This window comes from Aethina tumida, chromosome 6 (genome assembly GCF_024364675.1).
Source record: "Aethina tumida isolate Nest 87 chromosome 6, icAetTumi1.1, whole genome shotgun sequence".
Lineage (NCBI taxonomy): Eukaryota > Metazoa > Arthropoda > Insecta > Coleoptera > Nitidulidae > Aethina > Aethina tumida.
Window position 1 is genome coordinate 10,420,672 of NC_065440.1, and position 20,140 is coordinate 10,440,811.

The following is a 20,140-nucleotide window of genomic DNA, read 5'->3' on the forward strand; positions in this document are numbered from 1 at the left end:
GGGTATGTATAGGTATATATGTATATAAAATTGTATACCGGGTGTCAATGAATCCATTAGACAAGGCATAGTTTTTAGGACACTCGATATATCAAAATGAGAACTGGTTTTCGAATTTTTAAATGGAAAAACCTATATATTTTTACATTTTTGGATTTCTGAGATAATTCCCGTTAAGACTGTGACATTTAGATAATAATTACACCTGGTATCAAGATTTGACCACATATTTTGGAAACACATTGTATATCCAAGTTTTATAACAAATTTATTAAATGAAAACAATTTTATATGAAGATTAAACTTGAGAGGCTGTATTTTCTTCAGGAGAAACTTTTGAAAAAAAAAATATATAGGGAGGTATATATGTATGTAAAATTATATACCGGGTGTCAATGAATTCATTAGACAAGGCATAATTTCTAGGATGACCGTATTTTCTTCCGGAGAAACTTTTGAAAAAGATTATACATAGGGAGGTATGTATAGGTATATCTGTATATAAACTTATATACCGGGTATCAATGAATCCATTAGACAATGCATAACTTCTAGGACACTCGATATATCAAAAAGAGAACTGGTTATTAAATTTTTAAATGAAATAACATATATTTTTACATTTTTGGATTTCTGAGATAATTCCCGTTAAAACTGTGACATTTAGATAATAATTGTACCTGGTATCAAGATTTGACCACATATTTTGGAAACACAAGGTATATCTAAGTTTTATAACAAATTTATTAAATGAAAACAATTTTATATGAAGATTAAACTTGAGGGGCTGTGTTTTCTTCAGGAGAATCTTTTGATAAAAATTATATATAGGTATATATGTATATAAAATTATATACCGGGTGTCAATGAATCCATTAGAGAAGGCATAACTTTTAGGACACTCGATATATCAAAATGAGAACTGGTTTTCGAATTTTTAAATGGAATAACCTATATATTTTTACATTTTTGAATTTCTGAGGGAATTCTCGATAAGACTGTGACATTTAGTTAATAATTATACCTGGTATCAAGACTTGACCACATATTTTGGAAACACAGTGTATATCTAAGTTTATAACAAATTTATTAAATGAAAACAATTTTATATGAAGATTAAACTTGAAGGGCTGTATTTTCTTCAGGAGAAACTTTTGAAAAAAATTATATATTGGGTGGTATATATGTATATAAAATTATATACCGGGTGTCAATGAATCCATTAGGCGAGGCATAACTTTTAGGACACTCGATATATCAAAATGAGAACTGATTTTCGAATTTTTAAATGGAATAACCTATATATTTTTACATTTTTGGATTTCTGAGAGAATTCCCGCTAAGACTGTGACATTTAGATAATAATTATACCTGGTATCAAAATTTGACCACCTATTTTAGAAACACATTGTATATCTAAGTTTAATAGCCAATTTATTAAATGAAGACAATTTTATATGAGGATTAAACTTAATAAAATTTTATAGACGGTTCCTTTTTATTTTATTACAGACTTATTCTATTTTATCAATACATTAAAACACAAACTTTTATTTATATAAATAACAATAGATATGTATAAAAAATTAAACTAACAAAAGCTAAAAGTACAACTTAAACATAATTATGAACATAACAACAAATGTGTTGGCAATAATTCTAACTGAACTGGATCCACATCTCACATCCTCCAAAGTTACTTTAAATTTAATACTGTCAGGGAAGCGGCATTCTGAAAAAAAAAAATAAAAGAATGTTACATATATACTAAAAATAAATCAAGGATTGATTAATATGTTTTATCTATGATAAGTAATCACCAAACATTAATTTACAAATAAGTGATTAAATTAGAAAAGCTTCTCAACATACTGTCACAGATTGATGCTGATGTGTAATTGACTCCTTGCACCGACAAATAAAGCGGATCAGTTTCACCGTAACTGTCCCCAGTGGTCAATTCAATTGAGGTTTCGTTGGCCTTGAGGGTGACGCAAGTACCGGCACCGTTTTCATCGGGTGCCTCGTTGGTTCTTGACGAACAAACCTGCAGTACACCTGTCGACATCTCCTGGATTTTTATCTTTTTATTGTCGCCCCCGAAATAGAAATAGTACGGTGACAGTCTGTAGCGTACGATTCCCCTGTTTTCCACGTAGTAGGTGGTACTGTACGTGATGGTGTCGGTGGTCTCTCTGCAGTCGGTGTTGACTATTTGTCTGGGTGAAGCAGTTATACGGTTGATGATGTTGTCGACTGATATTTTTAAGTTGTTGCCACTGGTCGATTCGTCCAGTTTACTGAAGTGTTGGGTCGGGTTTGTTAGTATGGTACTGTAGTCGTTTGCCTCACCGGCACCCAAGACGAGGTACAACACATCTAAAACATTTAATAATCTATAAGCTATTTTGATATTTATTACTGATGATAGTACCCGGTAGTACTGAATTTATAAATTGCTTCCTCTGCCTGAGGAACTCCTTTTCGGTTTCGCTAGGTATGCTCTTGGTTATAAACAGAACCACCGGAGTTCTTCCGTCAGCACTCCTATTTAAAATTTGTTGGGAATATATGTCTTCCACAAAGCCCATAGAATCGATGTAGTTGAAAGTCTGTGCAGTACCTGCAATCATTTACACATTAGCTGACTGAAGTTATTGCCTTTTATGAGTGTTTATTACTTGAATGATACGAAGAGTTATAAAATTCAACCAAATCGCTTAAACGATAAGTTGAATTTATTAAAGACTTTCCGGTGTTTCCATTTATCAAAGTGTAACTTGTTTCGTACTTGTTCACATCTATGTTATCTAAGATGTACCTGAAACATGGATATACAAATTGTTTTAAAAACGCTTGGTTATAAAATACAAATACTTACGCCACAGCTCTTTCCATTACTTCGTAAGATATGGATGTATCAATTATGACAATTATATTGGCTGCATTTCTTTCAATATAATTAATGGTCTCGTCACAACCAAGATCATTTGATGAACCTAAAAAAGTAGTCGTGATTAACTTAGATATTATTATTATAAACATGTTAGTGGTAACTAAGAGGAAGAAAGTGAAGGAAGGGTAAGATCAAATAACGAAAGCAAAAGGAAGAAGAATAAGAAGAAACAACAATAAGAATAAGAACTAATAAGAAGAACAGGAACGCAGATTATTTACAAAATAAAAGATTTTAGTAAATATGCAATGGGGTTATAAAATCAAAATACAAGGATGAAATTTTGTAGATGATAAAGATGAAGAAGAAAGTAAAACAGAACACGAAGTGAAGTTTGTATGAAAAAATAGGATAAAACTTTACAAAGAAGATATAAAAATGTCAAAAAACAGGGAGAAAGATTATGACGCAATAACCATTGAAATTAGAGCCAAAAATCCTGTGACAAAATTCAGAATGTTATTTATTATTAAAAAAGCATCCACCTAGGATGGTCATTCACTTTGAAAAACAAAGAAAGTGCAAAGAGTGATCTAAAAAGATTAAAATACAAGATGAAAATTTTGTATAGGATAAAGTTGAAGAAGAGAGTGAAACAGAACAAGAAGAGAAGTTTGTATGAAGATGTAAGATGAAACTTTACAAAGAAGATAAAAAAACAAAGATAAAAACCTTGTATAGTAATGACCAGTAAAATTGGAACCAAAAATCCAGAAACAAAATTCAAAATGTTATTTATTATTAAAAAACATCCACCTAGGATGGCCATTCACTTGAAGAACAAAGAAAGTGCAATGAGTAATCTTATAAGATTAAAATACAAGAAGAAAATTTTGTATAGGATAAAGTTGAAGAAGAAAGTGAAACAGAACAAAAAGAGAAGTTTGTATGAAAATATTAGATGAAACTTTACAAAGTAGATAAAAAACAAAGAGAAAAACCTTATACAGTAATGATCAGCAAAATTGGAACCAAGAAGACAGAGACAAAATTCAAAATGTTATTTATTATTAAAAAACCTGAGATGGCCATTCACTTTGAAGAACAAACAAAGTGTAAAGAGTGATCTAAAGAGATTAAAATACAAGAAGAAAATTTTGTATAGGATAAAGTTGAAGAAGAAAGTGAAACAGGACAAGAAGAGAAATTTGTATGAAGATATTAAATGAAACTTTACAAAGAAGATAAAAAACAAAGAGTATATAGTATAGTAATGACCAGCAAAATTGGAACCAAGAATACAGAGACAAAATTCAAAATGTTATTTATTATTAAAAAGCATCCACCTAGGATGGCCATTCTCTTCGAAGAACAAAGTGCAAAGAGTGATCTACAAAGGTTAAAATACAAGAAGAAAATTTTGTATGGGATAAAGTTGAAGAAGAAAGTGAAACAGAACAAGAAGAGAAGTTTGTATGAAGATATTAGATAAAACTTTACAAAGAAGATAAAAAACAAAGAGAAAATCCTTGTATAGTAATGACCAGCAAAATTGGAATCAAGAAGTTAGAGACAAAATTCAAAATATTATTTATTATTAAAAAGCATCCACCTAGGATGGCCATTCACTTGAAGAAAAATGAAAGTGCAATGAGTAATCTTATAAGGTTAAAATACAAGAAGAAAATTTTATATAGGATAAAGTTGAAGAAGAAAGTGAAACAGAACAAAAAGAGAAGTTTGTATGAAAATATTAGATAAAACTTTACAAAGTTGATAAAAAACAAAGAGAAAAACCTTATATAGTAATGACCAGCAAAATTGGAACCAAGAATCCAGAGACAAAATTCAAAATGTTATTTAATATTAAAAAACATCCACCTAGGATGGCGATTTACATGAAGAACCAAGAAGGTGCAATGAGTAATCTTATAAAGTTAAAGTACAAGAAGAAAATTTTGTATAGCATAAAGTTGAAGAAGAAAGTGAAACAGAACAAGACGGGAAGTTTGTATGAAGATATTAGATGAAACTTTACAAAGAAGATACACAAAACAAAGAGAAAAACCTTGAATAGTAATGACCAGCAAAATTGGAACCAAAAATCCAGAGACAAAATTCAAAATGTTATTTATTATTAAAAAGCATCCACCTAGGATGACCATTCACTTTGAAGGACAAACAAAGTGCAAAGAGTGATCTAAAAAGGTTAAAATACAAGAAGAAAATTTTGTATAGCATAAAGTTGATGAAGAAAGTGAAACAGAACAAGAAGAGAAGTTTGTATGAAGATATTAGATGAAACTTTACAAACAAGATAAAAAAACAAAGAGAAGACCTTGTATAGTAATGACCAGCAAAATTGGAACCAAGAATCAAAATTCAAAATGTTATTTATTATTAAAAAGCATCCACCTAGGATGGCCATTCACTTGATGAAAAAAGAAAATGTAATGAGTAATCTTATAAGGTTAAAATACGAGAAGAAAATTTTGTATAGGATAAAGTTGAAGAAGAAAGTAAAACAGAACAAAAAGAGAAGTTTGTATGAAGATATAAGATAGAACTTCACAAAGAAGATAAAAAAACAAAGAGAAAATCCTTGTATAGTAATGACCAGCAAAATTGAAACCAAGAATTCAGAGACAAAATTCAAAATGTTATTCATTATTAAAAAGCATCCACCTAGGATTGTCATTCACTTTGAAGAACAAAGAAAGTACAAATAGTGATCTAAAAAGGTTAAAATACAAGAAGAAAATTTTGTATAGGATAAAGTTGAAGAAGAAACTGAAACAGAACAAAAAGAGAAGTTTGTATGAAAATATTAGATGAAACTTTACAAAGAAGATAAAAAAACAAAGAGAAGAACCTTGTATAGTAATGACCAGCAAAATTGGAACCAAGAATCCAGAGACAAAATTCAAAATGTTATTTATTATTAAAAAGAATCCACCTAAGATGGCCATTTACTTTGAAGAACAAACAAAGTGCAAAGAGTGATTTAAAAAGGTTAAAATACAAGAAGAAAATTTTGTATAGGATAAAGTTGAAGAAGAAAATGAAACAGAACAAGAAGAGAAGTTTGTGTGAAGATATAAGATGAAACTTTACAAAGAAGATAAAAAACAAATAGAAAAACCTTGTATAGTAATGACCAGCAAAATTGGACCAAGAATCCAGAGACAAAATTCAAAATGTTATTTATTATTAAAAAGCATCCACCTAGGATGGTCATTCACTTTGAAGAACAAAGAAAGTACAAATAGTGACCTAAAAAGGTTAAAATACAAGAAGAAAATTTTGTATAGAATAAAGTTGAAGAAGAAAGTGAAACAGAACAAGAAGAGGAGTTTGTGTGAAGATATAAGATAAAACTTTACAAAGAAGATAAAAAACAAAGAGAAAAACCTTGTATAGTAATGACCAGCAAAATTGGAACCAAGAATCCAGAGACAAAATTCAAAATGTTATTTATTATTAAAAAGCATCCACGTAGGATGGCCATTCACTTGATGAAAAAAGAAAGTGTAATGAGTAATCTTATAAGGTTAAAATAGGAGAAGAAAATTTTGTATAAGATAAAGTTGAAGAAGAAAGTAAAACAGAACAAAAAGAGAAGTTTGTATGAAAATATTAGATGAAACTTTACAAAGTAGATAAAAGACAAAGAGAAAAACCTTATACAGTAATGATCAGCAAAATTGGAACCAAGAATCTAGAGACAAAATTCAAAATGTTATTTATTATTAAAAAACATCCACCTAGGATGGCCATTCACTTTGAACAACAAAGAAAGTACAAATAGTGATCCAAAAAGGTTAAAATACAAGAAGAAAATTTTGTATAGGATAAAGTTGAAGAAGAAAGTGAAACAGAACAAGAAGAGAAGTTTGTATGAAGATATAAGATGAAACTTTCCAAAGAAGATAAAAAAACAAAGAGAAAAACTTTGTATAGTAATGACCAGCAAAATTGGAACCAAGAATCCAGAGACAAAATTCAAAATGTTATTTATTATTAAAAAGCATCCACCTAGGATGGCCATTCACTTGAAGAACAAAGAAAGTGCAATGAGTATTCTTATAAGGTTAAAATACAAGAAGAAAATTTTGTATAGCATAAAGTTGAAGAAGAAAGTGAAACAGAACAAGAAGAGAAGTTTGTATGAAGATATTAAGTGAAACTTTACAAAAAAGATAAAAAACAAAGAGAAAATCCTTGTATAGTAATGACCAGCAAAATTGAAACCAAGAATCCAGAGACAAAATTCAAAATGTTATTTATTATTAAAAAGCATCCACCTAGGATGGCCATTCACTTGATGAAAAAAGAAAGTGTAATGAGTAATCTTATAAGGTTAAAATACGAGAAGAAAATTTTGTATAGGATAAAGTTGAAGAAGAAAGTAAAACAGAACAAAAAGAGAAGTTTGTATGAAAATATTAGATGAAACTTTATAAAGAAGATAAAAACCTTGTACAGTAATGACCAGCAAAATTGGAACCAAGAATACAGAGACAAAATTCAAAATGTTATTTATTATTTAAAAGCATCCACCTAGGATGGCCATTCACTTCGAAGAACAAACAAAGTGCAAACAGTGATCTACAAAGGTTAAAATACAAGAAGAAAATTTTGTATAGGATAAAGTTGAAGAAGAAAGTGAATCAGAACAAGAAGAGAAGTTTGTATGAGAATATAAGATGAAACTTTACAAAGGAGATAAAAAACAAAGAGAAAAACTTTGTATAGTAATGACCACCAAAATTGGAACAAAGAATCCAGAGACAAAATTCAAAATGTTATTTATTATTAAAAAGCATCCACCTAGAATGGCCATACACTTCGAAGAACAAACAAAGTGTAAAGAGTGATCTAAAAAGGTTAAAATACAAGAAGAAAATTTTATATAGAATAAAGTTGAAGAAAAAAATGAAACAGAACAAGAAGAGAAGTTTGTTTGAAGATATTAGATGAAACTTTATAAAGAAGATAAAAAACAAAGAGAAAAACCTTGTATAGTAATGACCAGCAAAATTGAAACCAAGAATCCAGAAACAAAATTCAAAACGTTATTTATTATTAATAAGCATCCACCTAGGATGACCATTCACTTGAAGAAAAAAGAAAGTGCAAAGAGTGATCTACAAAGGTTAAAATACCAGAAGAAAATTTTGTGTGGGATAAAATTGAAGAAGAAAGTGAAACAGAACAAAAAGAGAAGTTTGTATGAAGATATTAGGTGAAACTTTACAAAGAAGTTAAAAAACAAAGAGAAAATCCTTGTATAGTAATGACCAGCAAAATTGGAACCAAGAATCCAGAGACAAAATTCAAAATGTTATTTATTATTAAAAAGCATCCACCTAGGATGGCCATTTACTTTGAAGAACAAACAAAGTGCAAAGAGTGATCTAAAAAGGTTAAAACATAAGAAGAAAATTTTGTATAGGATAAAGTTGAAGAAAAAAATGAAACAGAACAAGAAGAGAAGTTTGTTTGAAGATATTAGATGAAACTTTATAAAGAAGATAAAAAAAACAAAGAGAAAAACCTTGTATAGTAATGACCAGCAAAATTGGAACCAAGAATCCAGAAACAAAATTCAAAATGTTATTTATTTTTAAAAAGCATCCACCTAGGATGGCCATTCACTTCGAAGAACAAACAAAGTGCAAAGAGTGATCTACAAAGGTTAAAATACAAGAAGAAAATTTTGTATAGGATAAAGTTGAAGAAGAAAGTGAAACAGAACAAGAAGAGAAGTGTGTTTGAAGTTATTAGATGAAACTTTATAAAGAAGATAAAAAAAAACAAAGAGAAAAACCTTGTATAGTAATGACCAGCAAAATTGGAACCAAGAATCCAGAGACAAAATTCAAAATGTTATTTACTATTAAAAAACATCCACCTAGGATGGCCATTCACTTCGAAGAACAAAGAAAGTACAAATAGTGATCTACAAAGGTTAAAATACAAGAAGAAAATTTTGTATAGGATAAAGTTGAAGAAGAAAGTGAAACAGAACAAGAAGAGAAGTGTGTTTGAAGTTATTAGATGAAACTTTATAAAGAAAATAAAAAAACAAAGAAAAAAAGCTTGTATAGTAATGACCAGCAAAATTGGAACCAAGAATCCAGAGACAAAATTCAAAATGTTATTTACTATTAAAAAACATCCACCTAGGATGGCCATTCACTTCGAAGAACAAAGAAAGTACAAATAGTGATCTACAAAGGTTAAAATACAAGAAGAAAATTTTGTATAGGATAAAGTTGAAGAAGAAAGTGAAACAGAACAAGAAGAGAAGTGTGTTTGAAGTTATTAGATGAAACTTTATAAAGAAAATAAAAAAACAAAGAAAAAAAGCTTGTATAGTAATGACCAGCAAAATTGGAACCAAGAATCCAGAGACAAAATTCAAAATGTTATTTACTATTAAAAAACATCCACCTAGGATGGCCATTCACTTCGAAGAACAAAGAAAGTACAAATAGTGATCCAAAAAGGTTAAAATACAAGAAGAAAATTTTGTATAGAATAAAGTTGAAGAAGAAAGTGAAACAGAACAAGAAGAGAAGTTTGTATGAAGATATAAGATGAAATTTTACAAAGAAGATAAAAAAAACAAAGAGAAATCATTGTATAGTAATGACCAGCAAAATTGAAACCAAGAATCCAGAGACAAAATTCAAAATGTTATTTACTATTAAAAAACATCCACCTAGGATGGCCATTCACTTCGAAGAACAAAGAAAGTACAAATAGTGATCCAAAAAGGTTAAAATACAAGAAAAAAATTTTGTATAGAATAAAGTTGAAGAAGAAAGTGAAACAGAACAAGAAGAGAAGGTTGTATGAAGATATTACATGAAACTTTACAAAGAGAATAAAAAACAAAGAGAAAAACCTTGTATAGTAATGAACAGCAAAATTGGAACCAAGATTCCAGAGACAAAATTCAAAATGTTATTTATTATTAAAAAGCATCCACCTAGGATGGCCATTCACTTTGAAGAACGAACAAAGTGCAAAGCGTGATCTAAAAAGGTTAAAATACAAGAAGAAAATTTTGTATACGATAAAGTTGAAGAAGAGAGTGAAACAGAACAGGAAGAGAAGTTTGTATGAAGATATAAGATGAAACTTAACAAAGAAGATAAAAAAACAAAGAGAAAAACCTTGTATAGTAATGACCAGCAAAATTGGAACCAAGAATCCAGAGACAAAATTCAAAATGTTATTTATTATTAAAAAGCATCCACCTAGGATGGCCATACACTTTGAAGAACAAAGAAAGTGCAAAGTGTGATCTAAAAAGGTTAAAATACAAGAAGAAAATTTTGTATAGAATAAAGTTGAAGAAGAAAGTGAAACAGAACAAGAAGAGGAGTTTGTATGAAGATATTAGATGAAACTTTACAAAGAAGATAAAAAACAAATCCTTGTATAGTAATGACCAGCAAAATTAGAACCAAGAAGTCAGACAAAATTCAAAATGTTATTTATTATTAAAAAGCATCTACCTAGGATGGCCATTCACTTTGAAGAACAATACCAAAAAAGCATCCATCTAGGATGGCCATTCACTTTGAAAACAAAGAAAGTGCAATATCTGATCCAAAGAATATCAATGACCAGTGAAATTGGAACCAAAAATCCAACAATAAAATTTAAAAGAATATTATTAAAAAGCATTAATTATAATATTTTACGTTAAAATTAAGACATGCTCAAAAATTTACTATTTTCTAAAATAACAGTGACACACTTACCTAAATAACTAATATATTCCTTAACCAGTTTCTGGGCTTCATCGTAGGCATTTTCAAGGCTCATACTTGATACTGCAATTTTATTATTGAGATGGTACATAAATGTGCCAGTCTCGTTAACCAAAGCGGACTCCGTAAGGGCATTTGGTTGTAAAGTCTTCCTGTTGCATGCCTTTATTGAATTGTTGAACACGCCCCTTGGTGAATAATACATGTCAATTATCTGTGATATCCTTAACTCGCTGTACTGTCTCGTCCAAGCTTCGACGTTCTGTCCCAAAAAGAAACCGTCCAACGCCCCACGAACGGTCGACATACTCAGGGCGAATTCGTTCGAACCGCTGTTATAAAGGATCTTGGGACTTAGGCTGTTGTCCAAGTTTTCTTGAGAGCTGGTGAACGGTTTACGGTCGTACCGGATCGTGTAGAGGTACGAGTTGGCAATAACGCCAGCTATCGTGTTGATGTACAACGAATCACCCACCGATGTTTGTTGGGGTTTTAGACCTGCAGCTATGCCCGATATGACGTTTCCTATTTCTATTTCACCCCACTTATTACTGACAACCCCGGATTGTGTTGGGCATGTGCTGACTTCGGAACTGGATGTCAACACGTCAATTTCTGATTCACGTCTTCGCCTCAGTCTCATCATGTATCTGGGCGTGCACCTTTGGCCCTCGTCACCTCTGACCGTTCCGTTCGAACCTGAGGATATGAAGAAGTGAACTGCACACTAAAATGAAAGGTGTCAATTGTTTGGCGATGGAAATAACTAAACGGTATTACTTGTTGACGTTTTGTGAAACCAGTGAGTTCAAGCTCGTTCTCGTTTGTTGTTAACGTCTTGTGCTGGAGTATGGCATTTTTGTCATTGTAAAAGGCTGTGTATGGAAGGCCGACACTTGTATATTTGTAGACTATACCATCTTGTCGAAATCTGTAATAATTTTGAGCTTGTTAAAGTTAATTCTATGGTCTGAATAAATAAACTTATTTGTGGATATGAGGAATAGATTAAAAAATTAAGTAGAAGAAGGTGAAGAAGAAAATTGTGAATCAGATAAAGTTCAAAAAGAAGAAACATTTTAAAGAAAGAGGAAGAAGAGAAAGAACAAATAAGGAAGCAAAAGAAATAAGAGCCCAATTACTTTAGGGGTATAAAAAAGAAAGAAGAAGAACAGAATAGGAATTGGAGTTTAAAATGAGAAGAAGAGGAAGATGAAAAAGAAGAAACAGAAAGAAAAGAAAGAGTTAATACGAAAGCAGAAGCAAGAATCAATAAGAAATCAAAGTAAATGAGGAATAAGAAAACAAGAATGTGATGGAATTACTTGGAGAGTATGAAAAGGGAAGAAGAAGAACAGAAAAGGGAATGCAGTAAAAAAAGAGAAGAAGAGGAAGATGAAAAAGAAGAAACAGAAAGAAATGAAAGGGAAATACGAAAGCAAAAGGAAAAACCAATAAGAAATCAAAGCAAATGACAAGACAAATAAGAAAACAAGAATGTGTTGGAATTACATGGAGAGTATGGAAAGGGAAAAAGAAGAACAGAATAGGAAGTGCAGTAGAAAAAGAGAAGAAGAGGAAGATGAAAAATAAGAAATAGAAGGAAAGGAAAGGGTAAATACTAAAGCAGAAGAAAGAATCAATAAGAAATTAAAATAAATGACAAGACAAATAAGAAAACAAGAATGTGATGGAATTACTTGGAGAGTATGAGAAAGAAAGAAGAAATACAGAATAGGAAGTGGAGTAGAAAAGGAGAAGGAGATGAAGATAAACAATAAGAAATAGAAGGAAAAGAAAGGGTAAATACGAAAGCAGAAGAAAGAATCAATAAGAAATTAAAACAAATGACAAGACAAATAAGGAAACAAGAATGTGATGGAATTACTTGGAGAGTATGAAGAGGGAAGAAGAAGAACAGAATAGGAAGTGGAGTAAAAAAGGAGAAGAGGAGGAAGATGAAAAAGAAGAAACAGGAAGAGAAGAAAGGGTAAATACGAAAGCAGAAGAAAGAATCAATAAGAAATTAAAAAAAATTACAAGACAAATAAGTAAACAAGAATGTGATGGAATAGCTTGGAGAGTATGAAAAAGAAAGAAGAAATACAGAATAGGAAGTGGAGTAGAAAAGGAGAAGGAGATGAAGATGAACAATAAGAAATAGAAGGAAAAGAAAGGGTAAATACGAAAGCAGAAGAAAGAATCAATAAGAAATTAAAACAAATGACAAGACAAATAAGGAAACAAGAATGTGATGGAATTACTTGGAGAGTATGAAGAGGGAAGAAGAAGAACAGAATAGGAAGTGGAGTAAAAAAGGAGAAGAGGAGGAAGTTGAAAAAGAAGAAACAGGAAGAGAGGAAAGGGTAAATACGAAAGCAGAAGAAAGAATCAATAAGATATGAAAGCAAATGACAAGACAAATAAGTAAACAAGAATGTGATAGAATTACTTGGAGAGTATGAAAAAGAAAGAAGAAATACAGAATAGGAAGTGGAGTAGAAAAGGAGAAGGAGAGGAAGATGAACAATAAGAAATAGAAGGAAAAGAAAGGGTAATACGAAAGCAGAAGAAAGAATCAATAAGAAATGAAAGCAAATGACAAGACAAATAAGTAAACAAAAATGTAATGGAATTACTTGGAGAGTATGAAAAAGAAAGAAGAAATACAGAATAGGAAGTGGAGTAGAAAAGGAGAAGGAGAGGAAGATGAAAAATAAGAAATAGAAAGAAAAGAAAGGGTAAATATGAAAGCAGAAGAAAGAATCAATAAGAAATTAAAACAAATGACAAGACAAATAAGAAAACAAGAATATGATGGAATTACTTGGAAAGTATGAAGATGAAAGAAGAAGAACAGAATAGGAAGTGGAGTAGAAAAGGAGAAGGAAAGGAAGATGAAAAAGAAGAAACAGAAAGAAAAGAAAAGGTAAATACGAAGGCAAAAGAAAGAACCAATAATAAATCAGAGCAAATAACAAGACAAATGAGAAAACAAGAATGAGATGGAATTACTTGGAGAGTATAAAAAAGGAAGAAGAAAAATAGAATATGAAGTGGAGCAGAAAAGGAAAAGTAGAGGACGAAAACAAATGACAAGACAAATAAGAAAACAAGAATATGACGGAATTACTTGGAGAGTATGAAGATGAAAGAAGAAGAACAGAATAGGAAGTGGAGTAGAAAAGGAGAAGGAGAGGAAGATGAAAAAGAAGAAACAGAAAGAAAAGAAAAGGTAAATACGAAGGCAAAAGAAAAAACCAATAATAAATCAGAGCAAATAACAAGACAAATGAGAAAACAAGAATGAGATGGAGAGTATAAAAAAGGAAGAAGAAAAATAGAATATGAAGTGGAGTAGAAAAGGAAAAGTAGAGGAAGATGAAAAGTAGAAACAGAAGAAAAAGAAATGGTAAATACGAAAGCGAAAGAAAAATCCAATAGTAAATCAGAGCAAATGACAAAACAAATAAGAAACAAGAATGGTTATGGAATTACTTGGGGAGTATAAAAAAGAAAGAAGAAAAACAGAATAGGAAGTGAAGTAGAAAATGAGAAGGAGAGGAAGATAAAAAAGATGAAACAGGGGAAACAAAGGGTAAATACGAAAGGAGAAGAAAGAATCAATAAGAAATCAAAGCAAATGACAAGACAAATAAGTAAACAAGAATGTGATGTAAGTAACAGAATATAAAGTGGGGTAGAAAAGGAGAAGAAGAGGAAGATGGAAAAGAAGAAACAGAAGGAAAAGAAAGGGTAAATACAAAACCAAAGAAAGATTCAATAAGAAGTCGGAACAAATGGCAAGACAAAGAACAAAACAAGAATGGCGATGTAATTAGTTGTGGAGCATAAAAAGGAAGAAGAAGAACAGAATATGAAGTGGAGTAGAAAAAGAGAAGGAGAGGAAGATGAAAGAGCAGAAACAGAAGGAAAAGTAAGAGTAAATACGAAAACAAAACAAGAAATCAAAGCAAATGACAAGACAAATAGGAAAACAAGAATGTGATGGAATTACTTGGACAGTATAAAAAAGGAAGAAGAAGGACAGAATAGGAAGTGGAGAAAAAAAGGAGAAGGAAAGGGTAGATACGAAATCAAAGGAAATAACCAGTAAGAAATCACCGCAAATGACAAGACAAATAAGAAAACAAGAACAGAAAGTTGAAAAATATACTTAAATACTATAAAAGAGACCACTCACGTTCGAATCAATGCTTCCGACAACGAATAAGCGTCTTTATTAAAAATATTAATGTCCTCCAATTGTCTGAGCAGGTCCAGGAAGAAATTCAACGTGGCTGGAGATCGGTTTAATGGGGAGGTGATTCCCGGAATGGCTGTGTCATTGTAGCAATCCCAGAGATGTGATGCGATTTGTTTTGACGTCGTGTTGGTACGACATAGTCCAAGGTGAAGGTGTATCAATAGCAATATGAAATAGGTGAGCCTCATCTAAAAAAACATGATAAATATTATAATGGACGCAAATAAATTACACGGGAACACAATTAGTAGATAGGTTAGATAAGATAATTATGCTGATGCTGCGTTCCAGGAAAACTGTACACAATTTTGTTGTTTAACTATTTGATTTTGTATTGGATGAAAATCACATCAAGTTTCTTCAAACTTTTAAATTGAAATATCTCAAGAACTGCTGAGATAATGGAAATCATTCAGGAGAACCTTTGTCCTTCAAAATTGAGCAATAACATAAAAAGCTTAATATTTAAAAAAATATTCAGTGACGTAAAAAATATGGAGATAAAAAGAGACTGACTGACTGAATTGAAAGGTTACGGAAATATGAGGAAAAAAAAGAATTTTTGTAAAACATATTTGTGGAGCTATATTTTTTTAGGACTAAAAAAATGTTTCTTCATTATTGGAGTTGTTCTAACTTTGACCACCTATGTTAGAAATATCTTTCTAAATTTTATTTTATATTTTTTTCTAAATTTATTTATACACATTTTCTTATATTATTAATTGTTTTTATTTTTAGATAAGGAATCCAAGAAAAGTTAGTATTAATTAATTAATTTCTTAGCTTTCAATCAGGTAAAAGGATATTTTTAGTTGGAGTTTTATATTTAAAAATAGGAGAAAATACCAAGAATGGTATAAAGTAAAATAGTCTCTTTAATATTAAATATATTATTCCTTTCAGTATTGTTCAATTTGTTTCTAGGCTTTAATTTAAATGTTTATTAATTATTGAATGAATTATAAACTTACTAATTCAAATAAAATATTTAGTACAATATTAATTCCTTATTTTAATTATCAATTCTGAAAGTCAGTGTTAAAAAAGTCTAAAAAGTTTATTTTTTCCATTTTTTTTTTTTTGCCTGAGCATAGTGAATTTAATCTTAATCAATTGATATAATGAATCATTTTAATAATTATAATTAAATTTGACATAAAAAACTCTGATTTAGAAAAAAACAGTATTATATTATTGATATATTTATTAATTAATAAGTTAATTAATGTGATTAATTATTTCAAATGAATTTCAAAAATTATTATAATTTTAATTTTTTTTTTTATATTATTTCTAATAGATAATCACAAAATCAATTAAACATTAATAACCCACATATATAGTCATATATTTTTTCTGAATTATTCATACACATTTCCTTATATGGTATTATAAAATATTATATTATTAAATAATTTTACTTTTAGATAAGACATTCAAGAAAAATGAGTAAAAATTAATTAAATTTCTAACTTTAAACAGATAAAAGAAAATATATATTTGAAAACAAACATACTTTAACTTACAGAATTACAGATTTTTTTTAGATTTATATGTTTTCAGGATGAAAATATTAATTAATAATATATATTTCGTATTATATTTTCCAAAAAATGGTAATAAACGAAAAAATCAAAATTACATTTATTTTCTAAAATATTATTTTTTCATAAAAACTGGTTGATGAATACATTCAGCTTAATATAAATTTAACTGAAATGTTCTCTTTAATAGCAAACACATTATTTCATTTCAGTATTTTTCAGTTTGTTTCTAGGCTTTAATTTAAATATTTATTATTAACTATTGAATTGAATACAAACTTAATAATTCAAATAAAATATTTAGTACACTATTTATTTGATACTAATTACTTATTTTAATTTTCAGGAAAACAAAAATTCTTAAAATCAGTGTCAAAAAAGTCTAAAAAGTTTCTCTAATCCATTTTTTTTTTTCACTTTTTTATTCCTGAGCATAGTGAATTTAATCGATTTAATGTGAAACCAACAAAAAGGTTTAATAACATTAAATTATATAAAAACTATTTGTCACTAATTCAATTATAAATTAAATATCAACATATTCTGTTAATTACTTTTTAACGTCAATGTTTAATTAAAGTTAAATTAAAAATCTTTAAATTCCATTATCAAATCGACGCTCTGAATGTTATGAATAAATTAAAATTAAATATTTAATCAATTGATGTAATGAATCATTTTAATAATTATAATTAAATTTGACATAAAAAAAACTTTGATTTGAGAAAAAGAAAGAGTTATATTATTGATATAATTATTAATTAATAAGTTAATTAATGTGACAACATTATTTCAAAAAAATTTCAAAAATTATTATAATTTTCATTTTTTTCATATTATTTCTAATAGATAATCACAAATTCAATTAAACATTAATAACCCACATATATATTCATATATTTTTTGTGGTATTATTATATATTATATTATTAAATAATTTTACTTTTAGATAAGACATTCAAGAAAAATGAGTAATAATTACATAAAATTGGTTGTCAAGTTAACAATTTTTAAAGCATGTTACTTATTTTCATCTTATAAAATCTACAAATAAAAAAGAAATTTTTGTAAAATTCTTAAAACTTTGACCTGTTATATCTTCTAAACGGTAAAAAGTATGAAAAAATTGTACTATACCTTTTTTGTAGAGCGTTTAATTTCTTACGAGAAACGTGAATAAAAATTTTCTGTACAATCAAGTAATGACGAGATATGGATTTTGCCAGATCGAACTGACAGGAAAATGGAAAACTGAAATGAGGACGACCTTTCTATTAAAATAATAGACATTCAAGAAAAATGAGTAATAATTACATAAAATTGGTTGTCAAGTTAACAATTTTTAAAGCATGTTACTTATTTTCATCTTATAAAATCTAGAAATAAAAAAGAAATTTTTGTTAAATTCTTAAAACTTTGACCTCATATATCTTCTAAACGGTAAAAGTTATGAAAAAATTGTACTATACCTTTTTCGTAGAGCGTTCAATTTCCTACAAGAAATATGAATAGAAATTTTCTGTACAATCAAGTAATGACGAGATATGGATTTTGCCAGATCGAACTGACAGAAAAATGGAAAACTGAGATGAGGAGGACCTTTCTATTAAAATAATAGAAAAAAATAGTCGATTTTTTTGGCCCACCTTAATGTACATATATTACATTGAATTGTAGGTATGTATTTTAGGACAATATGTAACAAATTTAAACACTATTGAATGAAAAGTTACAGAAATATAAGAAAAAGAAACGATTTTGGAAATAATAATTTAATATCTCTTCTATGTCTTATGTCCGGAAATACTAAAATCAATCAATTGGAACACCCTGTACAATTTGTTTTTAATCTAAGTTGTTTATTAATTCTTACAATAACAATTTAGAATGGCCTAGATAACCAAATTAGGGACGATATTAATATATTTTAATAAGTAACAAAATTTGATGTAGTTTAACACAGGTGAAAGAGATAAATTAACCATACACACAGTGTTTGTTAAACCAAACAATTCTAGATAAACACAAAATTCAAAACGAGATTGTGTGCCAATGTAATGCTGACCTATTTAATTAGATATCAGTTTTTCCAAAGTGATACATAAATTAACTATATTTTATTACATATAATAAGTTTAAAGTTTATAACAAATTTACCCTTAACTAATAGATAAAATAAACCCTGACAAACTAACATACATTTGAATGTATTGAAACATTTTATTAATACAATTACTCAATTTAGGAGCGTCCTGATAAGAAGAAATGATGCCACGATGTTATTTCAAATGTAACATAAGTATTAAAATAATAATAACACACTTACATTGCAACAGTTGCATTATACAATTATAAACAATTTTAAAACTACACTTGAATTAAAGATTTAAACAGTAACAAATAGTAATATTTTAAGTCAGAACTTACCTTTACACACCTGTTTCACGGGACACATTAATAATTATTATCATCAACGTTCGTATCTATTTTATCTTATCAGACAAATATTTGTATGGTTACAAATACGGTATTAAACATTTCGGGATACTTTTTTGTAATTTATAATTTAATGATTATACATCAGTGTCCTAATTTAAATAAACTTAGTCACCTTTTATAAACAATTTATGTCTTAGACACATTTGTATCGAATTTTAACTGATTAATGTTTTCATTTTACAGTATAGGTATTCTAAATGATTTTGAAATATTATAATTTAACTGATTTTAATTGCAAATATTATTCAAATTATTTTAAATATCTTATCAATTATTATACGTAGATCTAAAGTGGAATTACAAGAAGAAATAAGTAGAAAATTCTGACTCACAGATAACTTCGATTATTTGTAATAAAGTGTAACGAATCTTCTAGTAACAGATAAGTAATTTATAATTCTTATCTTTTTATTTATTTATTGGGATAAGTAAGATATTTACGAAAAGTAGGTTTACTATAATTAAATACTGAGTGAAATATAAAAATTTTTAATAAAGATTTTAATCAAACTTGCACATTTATTGATAAAATTATGGAATAATTAATTAAGATGGTGACAAGTTTATTACATATTTTATATATATATATATATATATATATATATATATATATATATATATATATATATAATATATGATAATAAATTAATGTAATGATATAATTTCAGTTAAATTTCAGAAAACATAATTTGTGTAATGAAATAATTTCAAATAAATAATAAAAATTATAATACTTTTAAAGTTAGCATTTTTTTTTCTTAAAGTTTAATTATTTTTTCTTCAAAAAACTACCTCTAATTATAAAATAAAAATTAACATATTCAGTTAATTATTTTTTTATGGCTGTTGTTAGTTAAAGTTAAATTCAAAATCAAATTCGCTTAATGTTTCGAGTAATTAATTAAATCTAAGAACAATTTTCATTTGAATAAATTAAAATTAAATATTTAATTAACATTATTAATTATTAATTTTTTGATAACATGATTTCAAATAAATTTGAATTAAATTTTCTAATAATCCTTTTTTTAATCAATTGTTTCAGTTTTGATTAATAATATATAGTATAATTTTAATTTGAAAAGAAAAAATATTTTTGTTGATATAATTATGATATAATTAATTAGTGTGATGAAATATTTTC

At 28.2% G+C, this 20,140-nt stretch overlaps 1 protein-coding gene across 1 annotated transcript; it reads right to left on the minus strand.

Annotated features, from left to right (window-relative positions):
* Nucleotides 1-1,479: 1,479 nt before the first annotated feature.
* LOC109605281 (uncharacterized) lies at nucleotides 1,480-18,937 on the minus strand. Its single transcript, XM_020021850.2, has 9 exons — nucleotides 18,925-18,937; nucleotides 14,888-15,138; nucleotides 11,464-11,614; nucleotides 10,675-11,410; nucleotides 2,882-2,999; nucleotides 2,682-2,821; nucleotides 2,435-2,623; nucleotides 1,873-2,379; nucleotides 1,480-1,732 (listed from the first exon to the last, which is right to left on the minus strand). The coding sequence occupies exons 2-9, from the start codon at nucleotides 15,136-15,138 to the stop codon at nucleotides 1,602-1,604; spliced, it is 2,223 nt and encodes a 740-aa protein (XP_019877409.2). The 5' UTR covers nucleotides 18,925-18,937; the 3' UTR covers nucleotides 1,480-1,601.
* Nucleotides 18,938-20,140: the final 1,203 nt, after the last annotated feature.